General features: G+C 33.1%; 2 protein-coding genes across 2 annotated transcripts; one reads left to right on the top strand and one right to left on the bottom strand.

Moving 5' to 3' along the window:
• Nucleotides 1-271: 271 nt before the first annotated feature.
• LOC109159318 lies at nt 272-836 on the bottom strand. The gene has a single exon (XM_019307448.1). It carries the CDS (start codon nt 759-761, stop codon nt 447-449), a length of 315 nt encoding a protein of 104 aa, XP_019162993.1. The 5' UTR covers nt 762-836; the 3' UTR covers nt 272-446.
• Nucleotides 837-4,279: 3,443 nt separating this feature from the next.
• LOC109158198 (cytochrome P450 86A1) lies at nt 4,280-6,217 on the top strand. Its single transcript, XM_019306078.1, has 2 exons — nt 4,280-5,937; nt 5,972-6,217. Exon 1 carries the CDS (start codon nt 4,341-4,343, stop codon nt 5,904-5,906), a length of 1,566 nt encoding a protein of 521 aa, XP_019161623.1. The 5' UTR covers nt 4,280-4,340; the 3' UTR covers nt 5,907-5,937; nt 5,972-6,217.
• The last annotated feature ends 13,294 nt before the right edge of the window (nt 6,218-19,511 follow it).

Here is a 19,511-nt window from a genome sequence, read left to right as displayed (position 1 = left end):
GATTATACAATCTATATGAGTATTTGATTAATTAGCTTTTTGTAACAACTTATTGCTCTAAAATGTTAAAATTCAAAAAATTGCTAACCAACAATCAAGTAATTTATCAAATGTTTTTCTACAATAAGCTAATGCTATCAATTAACCAAATCACTAACCTAATCAGTTAACAACTATTTACCAAACACCCCCTTCATATTTTATTTTAAATATTTTTTGCATAGAGATTTCACCATTTAAAATAGAAAATAGCAGTAATCTAAAGAAAATATTCATACGAGAAGAAATGAACACTATAATTGAATTGAAGTTCGTACACCCTTACTGTATTGACTACAGATTTAATTTTTTCGTAAATCAAATTATACATGGTATGAATTGCATGCATGCATGGACGATTAAACAAATTAAAGTCTTTATATATGGAATAAACACAAGACTAATCATTATTCTTTCTTTGCAAAGAGGCCACCGAAGCCGCCGAAGACGCCGCCATTGGCATTACTCTTGGGTGGAGGAGCAGCCACCGACTTCCGGCGGCCGGCCACCGTGGCGGTGGTGGCGCTGCTTTTCCCCTCGACCTTTTTCAAGATTGGGTCAGTCTCCAGCAGCTGGTCTTCCTTCTGCAGTCCTCCAAGGATCCAGTCCAGCAGCCCCTTCTCCTCGCCGCTTCCGCCGGAGCTTTTGGCGGCGGTAGCCGCCGTGTACACTCTCCTTTGTTTGGCGGCCGCCGGAGAAAAGAACAAGTTCAAAGATGCCATATATGATATATCTCAGATTCTCAGCTAGCTAGCTCTGCTTTTTTGATGTTTTGCACAATATAATGTCACCAATTATGTGGAAATTGGGATAATATATCCCATTGGTTGGTGGTGAGAGAATCGCAGCCGTTGGATGGAGAATAGGTTTGTGACGAGGATAAATGGGACGTGTTTGTACCACGACTCTCCACAATTGTGTTATCCTCATTTGCCAAAATCTCTCCTGGCCTATTTGATCATATTGTATCATTTTACTTAATTACTTTACATTTCTAAGCAAAGAATTAGATAATAAAATACTTTAATTTTTGAAAAAAAAAAATATTCACAATTGCTATTAAACTAAGTGAAGTCCATCTTATCTTTTTGTATTTAATATTGAGTATTATAATTTATGTTGTTTCTAAATATATAAATTGTATATACTAACACACTAACACTAACTATATATATAAACCTCCCTTCTTGGTTGGAAAATTTGTTTTAAAACATATATATATATTTTTTAACTTACTAATGGTCGGAACATTAAGATTTATGTTGGCCAAATTATGCAACAAATGGGATATATTATCCCAATGGTATTACCGAGAATTTTTTTTTTTTTTAAGTCCTTGAAATTTGGGTTTTCTTTCAAAATCTTTGATTTCTGACATTTTTAGATGGTCAAAAATTGAAGGATTTTTTACTGCGCGTGAATAACTAACTAGGATTATCATGAGAATTTATAAAGGTGGGAAAAAAGCTAACAGTGGGTGATGTAGCCTAAAGTGCATGGGTATAATGTCATTCTCTAGGGATTGTGATCAGTTATGGTACGTAATATGCAATGACAACAACGTAACTAAGAGCTACACATTAATTTCTACAAGAATAGAAGCAATCAACAACAAATTAAATACCAGGACTATGTGGTCTAATGGTATTCGGGTTAGACTTCCATTTGGAAGATTATGAGTTCAAGCCTCAGTGGAGGCGTTATTGGTTCTTTGTGTTTCAGTAGGTTGAGAAAGTATATGAACAGATACTACAATGATGTTATGGAGCATTATCTTCTAGATGCATAATACAATCTAATAATAATTGGGGAAAATCAACTTACCAAGCTAAGGAATTGAGGGAATGCACATAAGAATCATAATCTAAAAAAGTCCATCTCATGATGAATTAAAGAAGAATTAAGATTAACCATTTAACCCGGGGGTGTGATTGAGTGGAAAGGGACCCATCCATCATTAACCAAAGGTCAGAGATTTGATCCTTGGCAAAAAACAAGAATTAAGATTAGGAATTGCCTTGCTTGTGTGACTTATCAATTCCAAACCCGTCAAACACTCAAAACATTAAAAGACGAAATTGAATTTATACAATGAGTGGCTCAAAATCTTAACACAATTGTCGTTGTACCCAAAATTCCTCCCAAAGCTAGCTAGTATGCTAATGATTTCCTTTATACCATGCCTGATATATATCAATATAATGCGAGGAATTCTAATAATTGTTTTGTTGGATTTTTTTTTTCCTATGTTAGAAATTAAGGTGCAAGCCCATGGTTTCCTTTTACCATGCCTGATATATCAATGGTCTTTTGCTTCTAGAAGACAATTAGGAAGATATTTGGTACTAGGTATTTCTTCCGGTACATGTAATTCCACACCTGCTTTGTCTTTGAGATTCTCTATAAAATTGGAAGAATTTGACATTTTTTCCGTAGTTATATGACTTATATCTATTTTCTAGTTGTGAAATCATGATTTCTAGTTGATGTGTAATACAATTTTTCCAATATTAACAATCCTAAAGCAAGGCATTTTTTTTTTTTAATGATATTTTGATAAATAACTTAAATTTTTAAATTTACTTAATAATACTATTGACTGCACTTTGCAAAACTACATGGTACATCCAACATTATGTAAAAGTTTACTGGTATTATTTAGTGCATTTTAAAATTTATATGAAAGCGCACTGTTGCTAAGTATACTTTAAAGTTAGATATTATTATCAAAAAAAAAAAAAAAACCATCACATTTTTTTTTCTTTTCATTTGCTTTAGAGTCATTAATAAATCTATCAAGAATGATGGTTCCGATCGATTTTTAACTTTCTTATACGAAATACAGACACAGATCAGAGTACAGACACATGCATATTATTATTATTATTATTATTATTATTATTATTATTATTATATTAATGTTAAAGTTGTATGGCATATAATAGTTTTGGTTTTTGAGCAAAAATATAATGGTGTACACGGTTGGTATAATATCAACCAAGAGACAAAATCCCTCTCTCTATATTTCCCAACAACTCTTTCCTAAAACCTTTCTCTTTCGTCAAACTCTAAGCTAGTCTTCTCCCCTATCTCATTCCTTTCTTCCATCTCGCAAGCAACTATTTTCTTCTCTACCTCTCATCTTCACAAAGGAAACTTTAATTTAATTTACTGCTAATTATATATATATATATATATATATATATATATATATATATATATATATATATATATATATATATATATATATATATATATATATATATTAATCTATATTGAAAATAGAGATATAAAATATTTTGGAAAGGCAAATGCTCATATATGATATATCCGGCAATTTTCTAGTAATAGATTTCCACTAAATAGAATTATACTATAGATAATGCAAATTAAATTTTGACAAATTTAACCAATTTTAAACTTTCTAGCTACACCAATACACCATACTATAATAATATTCAACTTTGCTTTAAGTAATCCTTTGATTCCTTTCAATAATAAAATTATTATTATTATTATTATTATTATTATTATTATTATTATTATTATTATTATTATTATTATTATTATATTAATGTTAAACCTTTGGTATAGGACTATGGCGATCACCCCGACGAAGTTGGTCTTGTTGTTAACTTGAGTTTAAGCTAGTTAATTATGTGTAACCTAAATGGTTTACTTTTTTATAGACCATGTTCGATAACATAGTTAGCTTATCAGTCAATTTTGATTTAGTTGGCCACTATTAGTTGTTTGACTTGATTAAACAATCAATATCAATATTTGATTAATTAGTTTTTTGTTCTAAAATGTTAAAATTCAAAAAACTGCTCAAAGTAATTTTTTGATCAGTTTTAAAAAAAAAGTATTTTGCATGTAACCAGCTATCAGCTAACAGCTAATCTACCAAATATTTTTCTATAATCAGCTAATGTTGTCAATTAATCAAATACACTAACACAATCAGCTAACATCTATTTACTAAATACCTCCATAGTCTTTTGTCGGATATAATCACAAAACTGTGTTTTAGTCAAAATTTAAAAAAGCTGTATGGTATGGGTTTTTTGTTTTTGAACAAAAATGGTGTACACTACGGTTGGTATAGTATCAACCAAGAGAGTAAACCCCTCTCTCTATATTTCCCATAATTTCCCAACAACTCTTTCCTAAAACCTTTCTCTTTCGGCAAACTCTATATATGACACTAGTCTTCTCCCCTCTCTCATCACACTCTCATTCTTTAGCTTTCTTCCATTTCTGCAAGAAACTCCTTTTCTTCTCTACCTCTCATCTCCACAATGGAAACTTTACTGCTCTTATTCGGTGTCGCCGCCGCCACCTCTGTTTATCTCCTTTGGTTCTCCCTCCTCGCGCAGCGCCTCACCGGCCCCAAAGTCTGGCCGGTGGTGGGCAGTCTCCCGTATCTATTCATGAACCGTAGGAGGATACACGATTGGATCGCCGGAAACCTCCGTGCCACTGGCGGCGCCGCCACCTACCAGACGTCCACCATTTGCTTGCCGTTTGTTGCATGGAGGCAAGGGTTTTATACCGTGACCTGCCACCCGAAGAACATCGAGCATATTCTCCGAACCCGGTTCGATAATTACCCGAAAGGGCCGACGTGGCAGAGCGCGTTTCATGATCTCTTGGGGGAGGGGATTTTTAACAGCGACGGGGATACGTGGCTGATTCAGAGGAAAACGGCGGCGTTGGAGTTCACGACGAGGACGCTCCGGCAGGCCATGAACCGGTGGGTGAACCGGACGATCCGGACCCGGTTGTGGGTTATTTTGGACAAGGCTTCCAGGAACCACAGGGCCGTTGACTTGCAGGATTTGTTGCTCCGTTTGACTTTTGATAATATCTGTGGGCTGACCTTCGGGAAAGATCCCGAGACTCTCTCGCCGGAAATGCCGGAAAATCCGTTTTCGATCGCTTTCGATTCTGCCACGGAGGCCACGATGCAGAGGCTATTGTATCCCGATTTTCTATGGCGGTTGAAGAAGCTTCTAGGCGTCGGAGCTGAGAAAAGGCTCCAGAGTTGCCTCCAGGTTGTGGAGAATTACATGTCGGAGACGCTGGAGGCGCGTAAACAGACGCCGTCCGACGATCTCCTCTCGCGGTTCATGAAGAAGAGAGACGCCGACGGGAACCTCTTCCCCAACGACGTTCTCAAGCGCATCGCTCTCAACTTCGTCCTCGCCGGCCGCGACACCTCCTCCGTCGCGCTCAGCTGGTTCTTCTGGCTAGTCATGAACAATCCGCGAGTCGAGCAGAAGATCGTCGATGAAATCTCCTCCGTTCTAACGGAAACGCGCGGCGAAGATCGGGAAAAATGGATCGAAGAGCCGCTGGTGTTCGATGAGGCGGACAGATTGGTTTATCTCAAGGCGGCGTTAGCCGAAACGCTCCGTCTGTATCCGTCGGTGCCGGAGGATTTCAAGTATGTCGTCTCCGACGATGTTCTCCCCGACGGAACTTATGTCCCGGCCGGATCCACGGTGACGTATTCTATATACTCCGTCGGGAGGATGCAGAGCGTGTGGGGAGATGACTGCTTGGAGTTCAAACCGGAGAGGTGGCTCGCGGCCGCCGGAGACCGGTTCGAAACGCCCAAAGATGGCTACAAGTTCGTGGCGTTCAATGCCGGCCCCAGAACCTGTTTAGGCAAGGACTTGGCGTACCTGCAAATGAAATCGGTGGCCTCCGCCGTGCTCCTCCGTTACCGGCTCTCCCTGATGGCCGGCCACCGCGTTGAGCAGAAGATGTCTTTGACTCTGTTCATGAAGAATGGGCTGAAAGTTTACATGCATCCACGTGAGCTCGAGCCCGCGGCTTATAGGGCCGCCATATCTGCATGAACATCAAGAACGATATGATCAATTCTCATAATCTCCATCAACTTTCTTTGTGGTGATATTCATAAAGGTAAAGTATATATATAATATAATTATGTAATTTGATTCTTAATTGTAATCCGCAGAGTGTTTGTTCTGTTTGTTTAATTTCCAGTTCAACAATGGTATACTTCATATTTTACTTACTCGAAATTTAGGTGGCTGAGAAGATGTTGTCTTCTACATCCATAGCAGGGTCTTAATTGATGTTCATATACTTCATCCTTCATATGTTTCTCCAAATTATAATAAAAGTCATTATTCTTGATATCCCATGCACAATTATAATGTTCAATTCCTTGATAATTTTAATCTGGTTCAATTAATAATTTGAGAAAAGATTCTCCACCACGGTTAAGTTCCAACCTAGTATAACCTCTCTTCGCCACACCCGCAATTGGACATCTAACATGATAACTCAGAGACATTTTCACTTTAAGCTAATAACATAACTTAATTGATTTAATTGTTTCTTGTCCTTTGCTGTCATCACTAGTACAAATTTGCACATCAGCTACACTTATACAAGTGAATTCGCTACACTTGTATCATTGTAGCAAATGTGAGTGACGCAGAAAAGTATAACTTTTTGTGACACTTATGATATTGTTTTTCCAACCAAGTATTGTCTTTTGCTGACATATTAATATAAACTTATGGTATATATATGGGCATATATTGGTGTGAGTACTTAAGTAGCTGAACAATATGTCCAGTTTGTGGACTATGGGTTTGACTAGTGCAGTCTTATTTGGTAAGTTAATATAACCGTACCGTTGAGCATAAAGATAATGTTTTGGGCCAATGGGCATACAAGGAGAGCCATTACAGGGGAAAACTCAAAGTTATGTTAGAAGTCAAAAGTCAAAACTATCTTACAAAATTCTTGCCCACCAACACCAATAGACAACAAAAAAAAAAGTGGAAAGTGCAAGTCATCGTACTTAAAGCAAGTCTCTATCCATCATAAAAATCTGAAGGACCCTATCGCCCTTGTGTATATATCTATATTTTAAATAAAAATATTGCACCCAATGAAACCATGCTGCCATATTTTTGATTGATTTTATTCATCCATATGGTCATATAAACTACTAAAATATAAGTGAATAAATGGAAGCTAAGGGGTTAATTTTATAATTTGCAATACTTATAAAATTAAACATGTATTTTTTTATTAAACTCTCCAAACATGATGAAACAAACTGATATGATTAATCCACTTTTATATATGAGGCATGTGTTCTTGTATGATCACGTCCATATATATTTACCTATGATACAACAAACACTCCTCTAATACGACCATATGATATTTTTTTTTTGTATAATCGGATCCCTTATATATGAGCTCAGAGCATTCATGCACCTTTCATCCCCATTTTCTGAAACATTTAATATGCTTTTATAGGGATGAGGGAGACGCATGCTAGTATGCAGGCATAGCGTACACGTGGCACAGATGCACTCGCCTCTTAAAACGGTACGTAGGGCGGGCGAATGGTGTCGATCGATATTTTTAATGATATATTTTAACTACATTAAATTTGTAGATCATAGTCTACCTTACAAACTGAACCCTGATCTACGATATATGTATTGCTATGATATTACCGGGTTTGAGATTATATTAGTGCAAAGACTTATTGGACTTTCACATATATGGAAGGTCATCATGTTTAGAACAAGGCCAATAGTATAGTTTTTGTGCAAGTTTTTTCGGAGCCAGCAAGAAAATAAAGGGAGGAGATAGATGGGTAAAAAAAAAAAAAAAAAAAAAAAAAAACTCAGTAAGTGCGTGCAATACAAGCGTCAATTCTGTGCGACTGGTGAGCAAAACGCGCACTAGAAAAATGGAGCTTAGGGTCCGTTTGGATAGCAGAAAAATGACTTCTTGAAAATGTTTTCTAGAAAATGAGCCATTTTTTAGAAAACATTTTCCTTTCCGGTGTTTGACTGCACAACAGATAACTGTATTTGTGTGTTTGGTTCATTTTTCAAAAAATGAGGGAGAATGAGCAAAATTTTATACTTCACCATTGATTTAGCTTGTCTAGGAATGTATACTTTTCAAATCTTTAACATATAATAGATATGACTTCATTGTATAAATTCCAAATAATAAATTTATTATAAAAAAAAAAAAATTGGACTAGTTTCATTGCCTAGAAACCAAACCAGAACAAACATGGGGCAAGTCACCGGAAACCAGATGGTTTCCGACTTGGAAAAACAGATCTGTGGATTTCCAAGTCAGAAACCATACGTTTTCGGTGGTCGATCTCTTTGAGAAGAAGAAGGCCGATCTTTGTCCGAAGAAGAAGGTCGATCTCTATGCAAAGAAGAAGGCCAGTCTCTGTGCGAAAAAGAAGGTCGGTCTCTGTGCGAAGAAGAAGTTTGGTCTTTGTGCGAAGAAGGAAACAACGTGGTGAATGACGCAAAGAAGGCCTCTGTGCTCAACGAAGAAGAAGCAAAAAATGACTTCCCCTCAAAAAAGGGGAAGTCATTTTCTGGAAAAGTGCACCAATTTTTCATAGATCAAACTTCATTTTCCATTGACTTTAGTATTTTCCTCCTTGTCAAACACTGAAAACTCAAAAAATGATTTCCAGAATTCATTTTTTGGGTTTCCAAACACACCCTTATTGGTTTTTGCTCCTATGAGTTTACCATGTCCTTTTGATTCTAAATAAAAAATAATAAATAAATAAATAAATGACGTTAGTATTTTTTAGATAAAATAATATTTTTACTTTCATTACTCACCAAAATTCACTGCCCTTCTAATTTATAGTAATTTGCATTTTTCCTAACTATTTAATATCGTAAAATTTTTCTATTAAAATTAAACGCTTATCACTACACATGACTACTCATTCTCAAGATTAAGTGTTTATCACTACGTCAAATTTATAGCTATTAGCAAATACCAATTTTAATAAGTTAGCCAATTACACCAATTAATGTTACATCTAAATAGTAAAATGTAAGACTTAATCTTCCAAGACAATACTTTTTATTTATTTTAAAATGAGCATAATCTAATTTACCAATAAATTACACCCAAAATATACTGGATATGCATATCATTTGTCGTTCTCTGTACTCCATAAAAATGATTAAACAATATAATAATATTATCCCATCCCTCAACAGAAACCGTCGAAATTAAATTCGTGGCCTGGCCACCATACATATTCTTCTAACAATTTAATGTTCTAATTCTTAATTTCCACCTTTTTCCAAAAAAAAAAAAAAAAAAATCTTAATTTCCACCTCGGGAGCGGATATGGTATACGAGTAGAAAAGAAAAAAAAAAATAATCCAACAGTGTCTTCTTGTAGTTAATTATCATGACGTAGGAACAACGTAAGAAACCTTAATTATTCAAATTAATTAATAAAACCAGATCAACATCTGTTGAAATACATGCATGTTCTAGCTGCTTCAATTAGGAGTTGAATGTAGTCACAATTAAAAAAAAAAAAAATGAGGTGATAACAACTTTCCAAGATTAATCCTAAACTTATAAGAGATTGTCCCTAAAATTACTGTAGAGGTAAATTGCGAGTCGTGCAATCAGTGTACCCATTAATTTTTAATTTTCATGCGCACAAAAGATATCCAATCCACACATTCCATCATGTGGAACTTTTTTTTTCGGTATCCCCACATTGCTGCCTTCAATGAACCACTACACTAAGCCCTGCTGGTGAGTCATCAATTCCGTGCATGCATCCAATTAGTCATATGCAATTACGCCATTGTATTATCACCCACTAGGGCATACATGACCAAAAAAACGCTGGCTCAACCTCGAAAAGAGGGACCAAGTAAATAAAATGTGATCTAATATAATATATAAAGGTTATAAGTTTGATTATTGCCAACTGCATGTCTTAATTGAATCGATCTATTGTACAAGATTTTCCTAATGCGGTTTACCTTACTCTTTAAGCACTCAATGCACAATTGGAGTATTTAGTCCATAGCCATCTCAATTACTCCATCGATGAGACTGCTCTAAATAGGATTACGTTGTTTTTAATTGCGGTCTCTGACCGATGACACTCAACTGAATTAGTCTCATAAATTAAATAAGGTTACATACTTACGTTATTTTTAACTGGAGCCTTTAACCAATATAATGACACTCGACTAGATTAGCCTCATAGATACACATTGATCAACGATTCTAGTTATTAGTAAAAATATATGCGTAATTAAACCACATTGGCATGTACACACAAACTTACTAGCTACCATTAAGTAGATCAAAGTCATCAAACATTAAAATACATAAAAAAGTTTCACCTAAAACATATGGAAATTACAAACTAGATCATGCACCTACACACAATACCATAACTCCATTATATTACCCTAATTAAAACCTAAATTATCAAACATAGCTCGAAAAATGTCCATTAACAACAACCTGAAAAGGTAAATATCTTAAACCAAACAACTCGAATGCATGCATTATATATATATATATATATATATATATATATATATATATATATATATATATATATATATATATATATATATATAATTAGTACTCATAATACCAAGAAGATAAATGATGATCAGATCAGATAATAATGGTTCTGGATGATTAATTGGTATTGTTGTTGCTTCCTTGAGATGATTGAGAAGGAGAAGAAAAGATCAACTCCATCAAGTCAATATCCTTAGCCTTTGATCCACTTGACAACGAAGGATAACAGTACGATGATCCCAGCTGGTTCATCGTAAACTCCATTGATGATGAAGATGTCGCCCCTTCCAACAAGTAGGCGATGTAACGGTCTGGCGGCGGCAGAATGGGCTCCTCGTTATGTTTATTAAGGTTGTCGGGATCCGCCGCCAATATTGTCGGGTAGGGAGTGGAGTTGTTTCCAAATAAACTCTCCATGAAGCTCATATCCTCGTCATGGTAAGCCTCTGCTTGCATCAGCAAGGAGGAAGAACCGTCATCCTCGCCGGCGGGCGACGGAGGAGACAAAATCTGGTCAGTTTGGATTGAAGGGCTCTCTGATAACACGGCGGCGCCGGAGATACTGCCGGAATCCACTTTGGGATACTTGGCTTTTATATAGTCCTGAAGAACAGTGGATTTGTTGAGTGCAGAATCATTATTATTATTCTTTTGAACCTTCTTGCTGCTTCTCCTTCTGGAATTCTGGCGTCTCTTAGTCGCATTCCAGTGATTCTTGATGGAATTCTCAGTCCTCCCAGGAATCCTTTTAGCAATCTCCGCCCATCTGTTCCCCAGTTCTTCATGCGCTTCTATCAGCACTCTCTCTTCTTCTTCACTCCAACTATCCTTCTGTAACTCCATTAATGGCGAAAACCAAATAATTAATCAAAAAATTAAAGAAAATACAAATTAAATTTGACGGTCACAAAAACCGTGGAAAAAGCTGCATGAGATTGACTGAAACTTTTTGTGTTATATTTGACTGATCAATTTCATAAACAAGGCCGGCCTAAAAACTGGGGTTTCTTCCCAAGATAAGAACAGAATCTTAAAACCGTTAGATAAGAAAGGTTTTCGGAAGGTTCAAGTAATATAAGACCAAACTAAAATGGTCAAAACCTAATTAATTAATCAATAATCGGCATTCTAATCTCCCACATTTCTTTAACTGGATATGCATTATATGGCATGCATTCATCAAAATTGACTAAACCAATAATACTTGTTAAAAATTCAAAATTTAAGTCGGATTTAGCTCAATGGTTTAGTAGGCATATTTGGAAGAAGAGACTAAAATTTGAACTTCGATGGGATTATGTTCAAAGTGGTAGATCTCTATCTGTTGAGCCATTAAGTCAACGTAATTTACATCCTTACAAATGCTTCATAAGGTCGGAGTGTGGGGCCCTTGGGGTTGGGGATTCAATCTTTTGGGAGAAGAAAGAGTAATTTAAGACCGAACTAAAATTTCATTTTGTTTGTATTTTTTGGCCAAACAAATTAAACAAGGAAATTTTTATGGTCAAAACCTAATTAATCTGTCTCCCACGTTTCTTTAACGGGATATGCATGCATATGACATTCATCAAAATTGACTAAAGCAATAACTTAAGTACCAAAAAAAAAAAGTACAAATACTTGTTTGTACCAAAAAAAAAAAAAAAAAAAAAAAGTACACATACTTGTTAAAAATTCAAAATTTTTTGTAAAAAAAAAAAAAAAAAAAAACCCTCCATTTGTATACCAAAAAAAAAAAAGGAAAAATTATTGGATCAAAAAAAGAAAAAATGCTCGTAGGCACTGGTGGCTCTTGGACGGTGCCTTTTTGAGTTGGCTACACACTACAAGAAACAGTAATTCCTTATAATATGTAACCATCAAATAATAAAAATATGAACTTTTTTCTTTATTTACTTTTTATTGAATTAAAATTTCATTTCTCGTGTAGTTTTTTTAGCCAAACAAACAAGGCAGAATGCAAGGAAATTTATATGGAAAATCACTCAAAATCTAATTAACCATAATTCTAATCTCCCACATTTCTTTAATCAGATATGCGTATGACATTCATCAAAATTGGTTAAAGCAATAATTTAAGTAAAAACACTTAAAATTTTTCAAGAAAAGTTTAAAGACCTGATCTTTGAAAAAAAAAAAAAAAATCTTTTTGAGTTGTATTAGAAGAAAATTTTAAAGACTACACTGAAAAAGTCTTTTTTTTTTTGTACGTATATGATGTGAGAAACACAAATGTATGAAGTGTATAAATTAAAATGAAAGAAACCTTAATATCCGGACGGAGATGGTTTTGCCACCGTTCCCGGCATTGTTTTCCGGCACGACCGGACATGTTCTCGGCGACTTGAGCCCATTTTCTCACTCCGTACTGCTTCACCAACCTGATCAGATTCCTGAAAACCCAGAAGAATAAAACAAGAAAAACCATCCATTAATGGCTTTATGATGATGAACTTGTGTAGATAAAATAATTAAACCCAAAAAAAAAAAAAAAAAAAAAAAAAAACGAAAAAACTGAGTACCTGTCTTCTTCTTCGCTCCACTGACCTTTGATCAGCAGTGTAGAACTGGAAGATCGGGAGTTCAGTAGCCTCCCCGGCGATTCATTAACGTTATTACCGATCACCGGCGCCGATCTGTCCACTCCATGAACAAACGTCGCAGCGTCATAAAAGATTACTTCTTGGGGATTCTGCCACGACGGCGCGCCGCCTGCAAGCGACGCTGCATGGCTGCTGGAATGTTCTCCGATAATTAACGGAGAAAAACACGGCGAGGAAACATCGAAGAACCTATTTTCTGGGAAGAACATTGTTTCTGATCTGTTCTCATCAACGTTTGGGACTTGCTGTTGACTACTACTAAACTGGTTTTGACGATTATGATGATCCCATAAAAACCTGTCCAACGGCAACCTAGGACCCGATCGAAAATGGTGGCTGTTTTGGAAATTTTTGTACCCAAAACCGCCGCCGCCTCCTCCGCCGCCACTGTCTTCCATGAAATTGAAGCTTAACAAAGAAGAAAAAATTATGGGCAGATCAGGAAGAAGGTGAGGGTTTTGTTCTTCAATTCTCTTCTATCTGGGGGGAGAAATGAGGATCATTTTGGGAATAATTATTATGATTATTATGGTGGGAGCTTCTGGCGAGGCTTGTAATATGCCTATCAGTTTCCAAAATGATTGCCGTTTGATTAAAAGATTGTGTGCATCCAACGGCTTAGATTTGAGGGTGGTGGCATGCATAACCCTTTAGTTTCCTCTCCTCTTCGGAGAATATAGCAATTAACAAGAGTGAGTAAATTATCCAAATGGTGGGGCATTAACTATAGTAATAATTTTATTAAAATAATTTATGATTTTAAATTTTGTTTAATAATATTCGTTACTATTAACTTTGTATTTATTATATTGCAATTATCCGGAGGTGGGTATAAGTTTCGTTCAAATTTTTACTATTTTAGTTAGGGAAAATGATATTTTTCACCAGAATTATGGGCTTATAACACTTTTCTATTTGAATTATTCATGTATTTATATTAGACTCCTTTAATATATCTACCCTACAATTCTAATAAGAGCGAATAATGTTAGGCCCTTACCTGAAAAAAAAAAATGTCCGACAGTATTGTTTCTTAAAATGAATGGTTCATATTATTTTGATTTTAATATTTTAATGGTTTTCCTTATTTACCCTCTATTATATTATTTTCTTCCCTTAAATCTATCATCATCATTCATTCTAATAAGAGCGAATAATGTTAGGCCCTTAACTGGAACAAAAAAAAATGTCAATAGTATTGTTTCTTAAAATTAATGGTTCATATTATTTTGATTTCTACCATTCTAATAAGAGCAAATAATGTTAGGCCCTTAACTGGAACTAAAAAAAAATGTCGATAGTATTGTTTCTTAAAATGAATGGTTCATATTATTTTGATTTTAATATTTTTAATGGTTTTCTTTATTTACCCTCTATTATATTATTTTCTTCCCTTAAATCGACCATTCTAATAAGAGCGAATAATGTTAGGCCCTTAACTGGAACAAACAAAAAAAGTCGATAGTATTGTTTCTTAAAATGAATGGTTCATATTATTTTGATTTCTACATCTATACAATTCTAATAAGATCGAATAATGTTAGGCCCTTAACTGGAACAAAAAAAAATGTCGATAGTATTGTTTCTTAAAATGAATGGTTCATATTATTTTGATTTTAATATTTTAATGGTTTTCCTTATTTACCCTCTATTATATTATTTTCTTCCCTTAAATCTAATCTAACATTCTAATAAGAGCGAATAATGTTAGTCCCTTAACTGGAACAAAAAAAATGTCAATAGTATTGTTTTTTAAAATGAATGGTTCATATTATTTTGATTTCTACCATTCTAATAAGAGCGAATAATGTTATGCCCTTAACTGGAACAAAAAAATATATATATCTATAGTATTGTTTCTTAAAATGAATGGTTCATATTATTTTGATTTTAATATTTTTAATGGTTTTCCTTATTTACCCTCTATTATATTATTTTCTTCCCGTAAATCTATCATCATCATCTCATTCTAATAAGAGCGAATAATGTTAGACCCTTAACTGGAACAAATAAAAAAATGTCGATAGTATTGTTTCTTAAAATGAATGGTTCATATTATTTTGATTTCTACATCTACATCTACATCTACAATTCTAATAAGAGCGAATAATGTTAGGCCCTTAACTAGAACAAAAAAAAAAACGTCGATAGTATTGTTTCTTAAAATGAATGGTTCATATTATTTTGATTTTAATATTTTTAATGGTTTTCCTTATTTACCCTCTATTATATTATTTTCTTCCCTTAAATCTACCTCTACCATTCTAATAAGAGCAAATAATGTTAGGCCCTTAACTAGAACAAACAAAAAAATGTAAGTATTATTTCTTAAAATGAATGGTTCATATTATTTTGATTTTAATATTTTTAATGATTTTTCTTATTTACCCTCTATTATATTATTTTCTTCCCTTAAATAACCTAAATTCCATTAGTATAAACTTTAGTAACGGAATATTCCGTTAACTATTTATTATTTTTAACTTACTCATTATAATTTCTATAAGTAAGGTGTTCGAACTCAATCCCAATTAGAGTTAAACAAATACTACGAATATGTTAAAATATATTTTAAAAAAAATATATAATATAAAATTTAACATAAACTTTGTTCAAATAATTAGTCCGGCTAAATACATAACATTCAAAGTTAAGAATCAAAGATTAAAAATCAAGAACTTTAAAAATTATTTGATTTTTATGCATTTAAAAAAAAAAAAACAAAAAACAAACAAATTTAGGTTATTTTTTCCCCTTTAATTAATCTTCTTTTGATTATTTAAATCAGAACAAAACTTAATATTTCATTTACACTTTTGCATTATTGGTATGATTTAAGTGGTATTAATATTTTTTGTATGCATTTTTATAATGGTACAATTGTACATTACTTTACAAATATTAGGGAAAAGGGTCAAATAGACCATTGAACTATAGGCAAAAGAGCAATTAGGACCTTCAACTTTAAAAAGGTGCAATTAAACCCTTCAACTTATTATTTTGAGTCAAATAAGTTTAATAACAGGTTTTTCACCTGAAATAACCGGTCAAAAAATTTCGACGACATTTCCGACCAAAAATCCGGTGACAACAAAATTAAAAAAAAAAAAAAAAAAAAAAAAAAAAAAAAAAAAAAACTGCCGGAGAAGACAGTTGTCTTCTCTGGCGGAGAAGGCCTGGTCGCCTTCTCCATTGGAGAGGGCGACCAGTCCGGTCGTCCTCTCCAATGGAGAAGGCGACCAGGCCTTCTCCACCGGAGCCGGCAGTTTTTATTTTATTTATTTATTTATTTATTTATTTTATAAAAATTTTGTTGTCGCCGGATTTTTGATCGAAAATGTCACCGGAATTTTTTGACCGGTTATTCCAGGTGAAAAACTTGTTATTGGACTTATTTGACTAAAAATGACAAGTTCAAGGGCTTAATTGCACATTTTTAAAGTTGAAGGGCCTAATTGCTCTTTTGCCTATAGTTCAAGGGTCTATTTGACCCTTTTCCCCAAATATTATACTATTATTTTTTTTATCGGATAAAATTGTTCTTACATCATTGTCAGGCCTGCGCGATCTAACTACAAAGTTGTTGATCATAAATACAATTACACCTGGACTCTAAAACGGTAGGACCATTTTCTAACAAATTGACAATGTTATCCCACTAGCTCCAATTGAACAAGTTTACACATCAGAATTTTATCAATGCATGAAAACTTCTAAAGAAATTTGTAAGTTAATTTTTACTATATCATTATTATAACAAGAGTAAATACCCAAAATTGTCCCTCGACTATAGCTAAATTCACAAATTGGTCCTCAACTTTCAATTTCAACCAATTAAGTCCTTAACTTTGTAATTTTGACACGATTTGGTCCTCCATCTATTTGACCGTTTGTTGACCGTGATCGACGATCTCCAGAAGAACCTTCAGCTCTCGTCGGAGCACGTGGAGGCCTCCAGGATGACGTTGCACTGGTTCGGAAACACGTCGTCTTCTTCGCTCTGGTACGAACTCAACTACATTGAATCCAAAGGGAGGATGAAGAAATGCGACCGGATTTGGTAGATTGCTTTCGGCAGTGGATTCAAATGTAACAGTGTGGTCTGGAAATGCAAGCAGAACCTTAAAAAATCAACGATGGACCATGAAATTATATATATATCTTCAAAAATTACAGTCAACAAACGGTTAAATAGACAGAGGACCAAATTGTGTTAAAATTACAAAGTTAAGGACTTAATTGGTTGAAATTGAAAGTTGAGGACCAATTTGTGAATTTAGCTATAGTCGAGGGACCATTTTGGGTATTTACTCTTATAACAATATCTATTGTAACTATATATTTTGAATTATTTATTATCATACTCTATTGACAGGAATTGTAACAATTGTCATTGACAAACTCTCAAAACAGTGTCTCAACCACGAATATAAATTAAAAAAAAAAAAATCAATGATTTTATTATTGTTGATGAAATGTATGTACGCCACTTTATTACTCATATTAAATTAAATAAAGTAATAGCTACAACAAAAAATAATACATATGCATTTAATTAATTTAGAATTAGATGTCTATAATTCCTTTATTTAAAAATTTAGTCATTATAAAAAATTTAAAAATAGATATAATTTCATTAGTTATATTATCTTTATTTTTTACAATTCAAAGATTTATTACCTTCAAATTTATTAATTTATTATATTCACTACACTGTCCATTGTCTTCTTTTTACATGATCTTGTAATTAAATATCAAAGTTATAATACAAAATATGGTATATATATATATTTATTTACCAAGTATTTTATACAAATATAATAAATATTAATATTTTGTTCAATCCGTTCACATGATAATCTATGACACACATCTCACAACGCATGAAACATGTAGGGAAAAAAATTATCACTACCGAATATCAATAGGTGCTTGTAAGATAAAGAGTTAATAGTACAACTAAAATCTCATCAGATACACAACAAGGCAAATCTAAAACTTCCTACACTATAATCTCATTGCACGATGAATCCATCTATGCTCCTACCAGTTACCCAATTGCACATGACACACTACCAATAAAAAAAAAAAGACATGTACTGAAGATGAAGACAATGACAATGCTACCTAAATGAGAATTAAGAAGAATTAGATAAATTTAAATCAAAAGTAGTATTTATTTATACTATCATTTTTAGACTAAGTATTTAGACTATCGTTATTACAAAGTTGCAAACATTTATTTTAGTGACAATAAAATCAATCTCTTATATATTATCTTGCATTTATATACTTTAAATTACCGATTTAAATAAACAAATCCAATATTTATTTACCGATGCATAAACATCTCCGATATAATATTGCATTGATATACTTTGAAATACTTATTTTAAAATAACCATTGGGCATTCATTCGCGCAAAGCGCATAAAAGAACTAGTTATTTTAAAAGTGTTAATTTTTTCACCTTTTATGTTAAACGGATATTTTTACTTTTATAAATAAATATATTACATTTATTTTTCCTTTCCATCAAATTATTGTTTATATGTAGAGATGATCATGATTTAGTTCAAACCGATCGGACACTGTAGCAACTGAAATAAAACCAAAAACCGTAGGGATGATTTCGTTACGGTTTAGAATCGAAATCGGAAAAGATTTTGGTTTCAATTTATTAAAACCGCTTCGGTTCCAATTACAAACCGAAAAAAAAAATTATTGAATTTGGACTATTTTAAAAATAGATAATAGAATTTACAATATATATATATATATATATATATATATATATATATCAAATCGACAGTTCAAACCAGAAATACGATTCCGATTTATCATTTCCCAGAACCGTGAATTGGAACTAAGGGTGAACGTCAGTTCGATTTGGGTAATACTCAAATTTATTTTGAATATTCAACAACTTCACTGAAAGCTGGAGAAGGAACTGATACGCAAAACAAAGAGGCAAGCACAAAAAAAAAAAATTGGTGATGTTTTTGACACTCGATATCGGAATCAAATTTAATTCAGTTATGTTCGGCTTGGGTGAAATTATTTCGGGTTAGTTTGGATATACACAATATTTTATTTTTATAAATTTTGAGTTTTCTTAATGATTTTATTATTTTTATATTTATATTTTTTTCATATACTATCAAACTAAAAATATTTTTTATTGTTTCATATATTTTTATATTAATATTATTTCATATACTATCAAACTAAAAATAAGACAAAACACTAATAATTAACTAAGAGATTTTTTGAAAATTAATATTATTAATTACGAAATACATTTAAAACTAAATAAGGAGTATAATTTATATTATTATATTTATAATATAATTTTAGTTAGTTCGGGCTTCGCGTATGCATAAAATGTTAACACCAGATATCCAAACCGAATTTATATTCCGATATACCAAAAATTAAAATATTCGAACCTATAAATATTCAA

This window comes from Ipomoea nil, unplaced genomic scaffold (genome assembly GCF_001879475.1).
Source record: "Ipomoea nil cultivar Tokyo-kokei standard unplaced genomic scaffold, Asagao_1.1 scaffold0302, whole genome shotgun sequence".
NCBI lineage: Eukaryota > Viridiplantae > Streptophyta > Magnoliopsida > Solanales > Convolvulaceae > Ipomoea > Ipomoea nil.
This window is presented reverse-complemented; position numbering and strand designations above follow the sequence as displayed.